Here is a 5,864-nt window from a genome sequence, read left to right as displayed (position 1 = left end):
AGACTGGATGGAGGAGAGGGGCTGCTGCTCTCCCTCCCTCCCACCACCAACCAGTAACACCAGCTCCTCCTTTGGCTGCACACAGAGGTTTGGGCAGGGCTAAAACTAAGCATACCCCCACCTTCCTCCCTCTCCAAGAGATATGGTGGGACTGCCAACATGTCCACGCCCCCCTGACCCGCAGGCTCAGCACCACCTGAGCACAGCAGTGCCCTGGCACGGCTCCCCAGCCCTCCCAGCCCGGCTGGAGGGGGGGTGTCTCCTCAGGGGCTGGGGGTGGCCGAGTCGTAGCTGTCGATGAAATTCTCCAGCTCCTGCAGGTGGTGGAGCCGGCCCTGGCGCAGGTTGGCCCTGAGTGCCAGCCCCAGGGTTGCCTCCATGGAGGGCTCCTTCTGCAGCAGCATCGTGGCCACCACCGCGAAGTTGAGGCTGAACTGCTGGTACGACTGCAGGGCCAGGGGGTCAGCACCCCAAACCAGCAGCACACAGCTCCCCTGAGGGGTATTCCTCCCCCCACGCCCATTTTTTGGTCCACAACCCTCCTGGCAGCACCTGAGCCCCTGCAAACCCCTTCTGAGCAGCTTCCCCTGCCATCACCATCACCAGGAGGGGATTCCCACTGCCCCCCAAAACGCCGAGTGCACATCCCGTCACCCAGCATCGCTCCAGAAGGTCCTGGGCTGAGTCCCCCTCATCCTGCAGCAGGTCCCAGAGCCCCACACCCCTCAGCCAGGGGCCCCCAGGACTCACCAGCTCGATGGCTGCCTTCCTGGCGAGGACGGCGGCGGAGCGGAGATCCCGGCGGGATGGGGAGGGTGTCGGGAGCCTGAAGCAGAGCTGCTGCTGTCCATCCCCAGCCTGGGGGGTGGGAAAGGCAAGGAAAGATCAGATACTTTGGCAAGGGAGAGGGACTGGGCCAAACTGGGGCTGCCAGTACTGATTAGCCAGAGACTGGTGACCTGCTGGGACTTTGGCTCCCCAGGGTTTCCCCCCTTCCCTTGGGTGCCCCCTCTGCCCCAGCCCCAGCAGGGAGAGCTTCCAGCAGATTTCTGTCCCCCATTAGGCAGTAACTAAGCTGCTCTGGAGTGCTCTCCTTGGCTTTGTTAAAGCTCCAGTCCCACGGTTGTTCATGCTCCACACACTCCCCCACACAAAATAATTCCAGTTATTTTGTTGGCCTTTCTCCAGCCCTCTCCCATTTATTGGCATCAGGGGCCGATACGGGCTCTGCCTCCAGACAAAGCAGCTCTTTAACCCCAGCCCAGAATCCTGCTGGGGTTCCAGAGGGATCCCACTCCACTGCTCCTGCTGTGGCAGTGCCCCCAGGCCCAGGGGACCAGCCCCATGTGGGGACCCAGGGGGGCACCCAGACTCCATACCAGGTTTGTCTCACTGGAGCCAGGAGAGTGCTGGGGCTCTGGTGAGGTCCTTGGTGAGGTGCAGGGATCAGGACAAGCCTGGCTGGGCTCTGCATCAGCTTCTGCTGCAGGTCCTGGCGGGACCTGAGAGATTTCAGGTGGCTGAAGGCTCTCGAGAAGCTGTGGGAGAGAGAGGGGCTGGGGGAGGAAGGCAGGGGCTGTGCAGGAGGGGCAGCCAGTGCTGCCAGCACAGCCCCACCTGCAGCAGAGGCCTCGAGGGGCTCTCACCTGGGGAGGGGGACACGCCACAGAGCTGCCCCATGCTCTGAGACCCACCCCATCGTGGGCAGCTTCTGCCTCAGCTTCTCCAGCTCCACTTGGCAAACGCTGCTCTCCCCGGGAATGGGGGCTCAGCTCAGCACCCACCTCTGCAGAGCAGCTGGATGCCAGGTGTTCCCTCTCAGTGGGATCCAGAGGGGCTGCTGGGCTGTGGGGATGTGACCCATCACCTGTGCCAGCCTCGGGGACAGCTGGACTGCCCCGCTCTACCTGTGCAAGGGGTTACAGGTGCGCTGCAGAGCCCACGGCGAGGGCGAAAAGGGGTCTGGAAAGGGGAATGTGCCTCCTCCCAGGCACTGATTTTGGGTGGGAATAAAAACTATCCATAGGGGAAGCAGCGTGCTGCTGGTGGGGAGGATCTGGGGAGCCCTGTGCTGACTCTGTGCCGCTCCCTGGGAATCCCATACCTCGGAGTGCTCCCCTGCCCCGGTAGAGTTCTCCTCCAGTGGGATTGGCTCCGCTCCCAAAGCACAGGGATCCTGGTCCTGGCTGCCCAGAGGTGTCTGCTCAGCTCCTGGCTCAACCTGGGGACAGGCAATGGCGTGAGACTGGGACATGTCTGTCCTGGGAGAGGAGCTGTGGGACAGGACCCACGGGGTGCTGAACCCCAAAGGAAACCACGAGGTTTTGCAGCCCCAGAGAAGAGTCCGGAAAAACTCCCATGCCTGGCAAGGAGACAGCGAGGTGGAGAGTGAAAGGGCTGGACGAGAGAGAGGAGGGAGGTGTTACAGTGGCCGAAGAGCCCTGGGGGTGCAGCCCCCCTGCCTGCCCCGGGAGCAGGGGAATCTCCTACCGGTGTCCCCGGAGCCGCCTGCCCCGGCCCCGCAGCGCAGGGATCAGTGGCCAGGCTCCTTGGAGGGGTCCTGGCTGGCTCAGGGGTCTTGGGGACCTCCCCACTCCCCTCTGGCAGGTCCTGGGGGAAACCACAACACCACACAGGGCTCAGACCGAGCCCCCTGGGGTCACTGCTGGGAGCTGGGACGGGGGGGGCAGGTAAAACCCCACAACCTGGCTCTGTTCCGGCCTCTCCACAGGACCCTGGGGGGACACGGGTGGCTGGGGAGGATCAGGGGGCTGCAGCTCTTTCCTGGCCGCTGGCTGGCTCGTCTTGGGGCGGGGAGGAGAGGCCCTGGAGGGTGGTTTGTGCCCTGCAGAGCGGGAAACAACGGCAGCAGCTCCTGGCTCTGCTCAGGGAGATGCTGGAGAGCACCAAGGAAGCAGGAACGGGGGCAGCACAAACCTCTGGGGGGTCTGGGACCCCACTCACACGGGATCAGGGTCAGCTCCCGGCGGCTCCTGCGAAGGCGTCGGCCGTGTCTCCCCCTGGGGGGGTCACAGTCCCAGGGGGGGTCACAGTCCCAGGGGGGGCCCCTGCCACGGAACCCCCCTCGTCTCCTGCAGCAGCAAAGGCAGCCCCGGGGCCGGGGGGCACTTTAGGAAGGGGTCTCCAGTGCAATCCCCCTCTATGCTGAGCAGGGCCAGGAGTGTCACCCCGTGGCTGTGCCCCCACGCAGTGCCCACCCCCAGTGCCCCTTCGTGCCACCCCACAGCCACACGGACCCCCTGAACCCCCACCCTGGGCACGGCACTCACCCTGGTGGGCTAGATGGATGCCAGGGTGGGGGCTGCTCCTCCTCCAAGGGGGGTTCAGGACAGGGGCCAGGCTGCCACTCCTGTAGGAAAGGGGGTGGGTTTAGACAGGGAATGGGACAGGGAATCCTCCAGTAGAGCGGAGGCTGAGCTGGGAAACCCGTCCCCGCACCCTGTCCTTGTCACCAGGGCAGTGAGTGGCCCCTGCCCCATTTTACCCACTCCCCAGCCTCAGTCCTGCAGCTGCTACCACCCCCCAACCCACAAGCTCACTGGGAACCAGTCCTGTGTGAAGTCCTCCTCGGGTCCTCTGCCATCCCAGGGGGGCGGGGGGTAGTCGTGGGGTGCCCATATCCTGTCCTCCTCCTCCTCGTTCCAAGGGATGCCATCAGGGCCAGGGAAGGGTCTGGGACCCCTGGGATGATGCTGCAACAAGGAATGGTTGCCCATGAGGATGGTGGCACACTGGGGACACTCACAAAGCTGCCACCCCCTCAGCCCATCTGCCCCTCACCGGGTCCCAGCCCTCTCCAAAGTCATCCACAGGTCCTCGGATTTCTTCTCTGTCATCCCAGGGGGGTGCTGGGGGATAGTCATGGGGTGCCCATATCCTGTCCTCCTCCTCATTCCAAGGGATGCCATCAGGGCCAGGGAAAGGTCTGGGGTCCCTGGGGCTGGGCTGCAATAGGGAATTGTAGGTGAGGACAGCGGCTCACTGGGATGTTCTGGTTTTCCTGCTGTTCCCCCTCCCCACTGAGACCCTCAGCTCTTTCTGCCCCTCCTGCTCCCAGGGGAGCCCCTGATTTTGGCTACCCTGGATTTGTAGGGGAACCTCGACAACACCTTCTTGTAGCAGGACACAATTAGGGTGAAACAGGTCAAATTTCACCTAATTGCAGAGTTACCAGCGGTGGAGGGGGAGTCACGCTGCTGGTGGTGTCCAGGAAAGCTCAGAGCAGCCTGGCTCAAATATCCCAAAATTAAACACCACGAGGATGTGAAACCCAGCGTGTCCTGAGAGCAGCTGGCACTGGAGGGGATGTGGGGGACAGATGTTTCCTGAGAGGAACCAGAGAGCAGAAATAACTTATTTAAGGATAAATGGAGTTGTGCTGAGCTGGCAGGGCTCCCCCAGCAACGCCTCACTGACACTCCGTGGTTTCATCCTATAAAAGCTCAACCCCACCTTCTAACAGTGGGATTTCCAGCACAGTCCTCCTAGGAGTGCGTGTGGATTCCTCCCTGGAGCAGGGACACCCCTCAAGGTCCCTCCCCGAGGCTGAGCCAAAGAGATTTGTGTTGGTCTGGGTGAGTAACATCAATCTCTACTTAATAATTATTAATTTAACTTTGAAACCACTGATTTAATAAACAGTGCACTACAGCAATGGTTACAACCATCTATAACATGATTAAGGCCCTTCAGTCTAATCATTACCACCAATGGAAATAAATAATTTATTTTACCTATGTAAATGTATTTGTTTTGCCATTCTTAACCCTGTGGGAGGGAAGTCGTGTGAAGCCTCCATTACACCCGTATAATCCTTCAGGCACAAACTTCTGACCAAGTCTGGGGCTGGATCCACGTGTGCCCAGACTCCTCTGTGCCTGGGGGCTCCAGGGGAGGGTGTCCCTGAGGAACTCTGGCTGAGGGTCCCACTCTGCCCGTGGCACATCCCCCACCAGCCCCTTACCCGGAACCATCCGCCCCGGCCCCTCCTGCGCCGGTGCTTCCAGGGCGGCTCATCCCAGGCGTCCTCGGGGCCGTGAGGGGGGCACGGCCCTGCTCCTGCTCCATCCCCCCACGGGCAGGGCTGTGCAGAGAAGAGAGTGGTGAGACCCCCCCTGCACCCCTGCCCTGGCCGGCTGCTGAGCAGGGGTGGGAGGCAGGAGCCCACCCGGCTCCTCTGCTGGCCGAGGGCCCAGACTGTTCCCAGTTCTTCCCCAAACCGCAGCGCTGTTCCCCAGGCTCCTCCATGCCCCCAGGGATGGAGCAGCGGGTGCCCACCCTCGCCCCCCAAAGCTCCTCTGCTCCCACCCGCCCTGGCAGTTCCCAGAGCGCCCAGACCCACTTACCTCCCTGGGGAAGCCCCTCCTGCAGCCCGGCGGTGGGAACATCCTGCCCGAAGGACGTCCTGGCCCCTGTCCCAGGGGAGGGGCGGAGAGGGGCCCCCGGGGGTGTGGGATCCGCTGGAAGGGAGAGGTGAGGGTGAGCACAGGGTGAGCACGTCCCACAGGACGTCACTGCCGGCTCGGGAACGCTGCCACCCGGGTGCCACCCTGCAAGGGGGGGACTTTCGATTTCGATGAGCAGTGGAGCATAGAGGGGGAGAAAGTAATTCTATTAGGATGTGAAACCAGCCAGAGTATCGTACAATGTTACTTTACTGCACGAGTTAGCTGTGAGGCCCATTTTGTCTTTAGCAAGTTAACTGGATGTCCCCTATTATCAGAGCCGAGTTCCTCCTTGGCTTGCAAGATAGACACAAACAGCCTTGAAACAGAGTGGTAGAGGTCGTACACAGGGGTGAGAAAGATGCTGGCGAGAGGAAGATTCTGTGGGCAGGGGTCACT

The 5,864-nt window shown here is 62.0% G+C and overlaps 1 protein-coding gene across 1 annotated transcript in view; it reads right to left on the bottom strand.

Moving 5' to 3' along the window:
- Positions 1-258: 258 nt before the first annotated feature.
- Positions 259-5,864, bottom strand: part of LOC103767240 (basic proline-rich protein-like) — a 7,955-nt gene continuing 2,349 nt past the window's right edge. Inside the window, exons 2-14 of the mRNA XM_029962505.1 lie at positions 5,367-5,480; positions 4,985-5,104; positions 3,802-3,966; positions 3,561-3,713; positions 3,291-3,370; positions 2,938-3,092; positions 2,706-2,845; positions 2,491-2,610; positions 2,105-2,221; positions 1,647-1,907; positions 1,380-1,538; positions 751-858; positions 259-446 (exon numbers count right to left, since the gene is read on the bottom strand). Coding sequence (XP_029818365.1) covers positions 264-446; positions 751-858; positions 1,380-1,538; positions 1,647-1,907; positions 2,105-2,221; positions 2,491-2,610; positions 2,706-2,845; positions 2,938-3,092; positions 3,291-3,370; positions 3,561-3,713; positions 3,802-3,966; positions 4,985-5,104; positions 5,367-5,480 — 1,875 coding nt within the window. The 3' untranslated portion in view covers positions 259-263. The remainder of the gene's footprint in view (positions 447-750; positions 859-1,379; positions 1,539-1,646; positions 1,908-2,104; positions 2,222-2,490; positions 2,611-2,705; positions 2,846-2,937; positions 3,093-3,290; positions 3,371-3,560; positions 3,714-3,801; positions 3,967-4,984; positions 5,105-5,366; positions 5,481-5,864) is intronic.

The sequence above is a fragment of the Manacus vitellinus genome, unplaced genomic scaffold (genome assembly GCF_001715985.3).
Source record: "Manacus vitellinus isolate BGI_N305 unplaced genomic scaffold, ASM171598v3 scaffold_47_pilon, whole genome shotgun sequence".
Lineage (NCBI taxonomy): Eukaryota > Metazoa > Chordata > Aves > Passeriformes > Pipridae > Manacus > Manacus vitellinus.
Note: the sequence above shows the minus strand (reverse complement) of the source record. Positions and strands in the feature narration are given on the sequence as shown.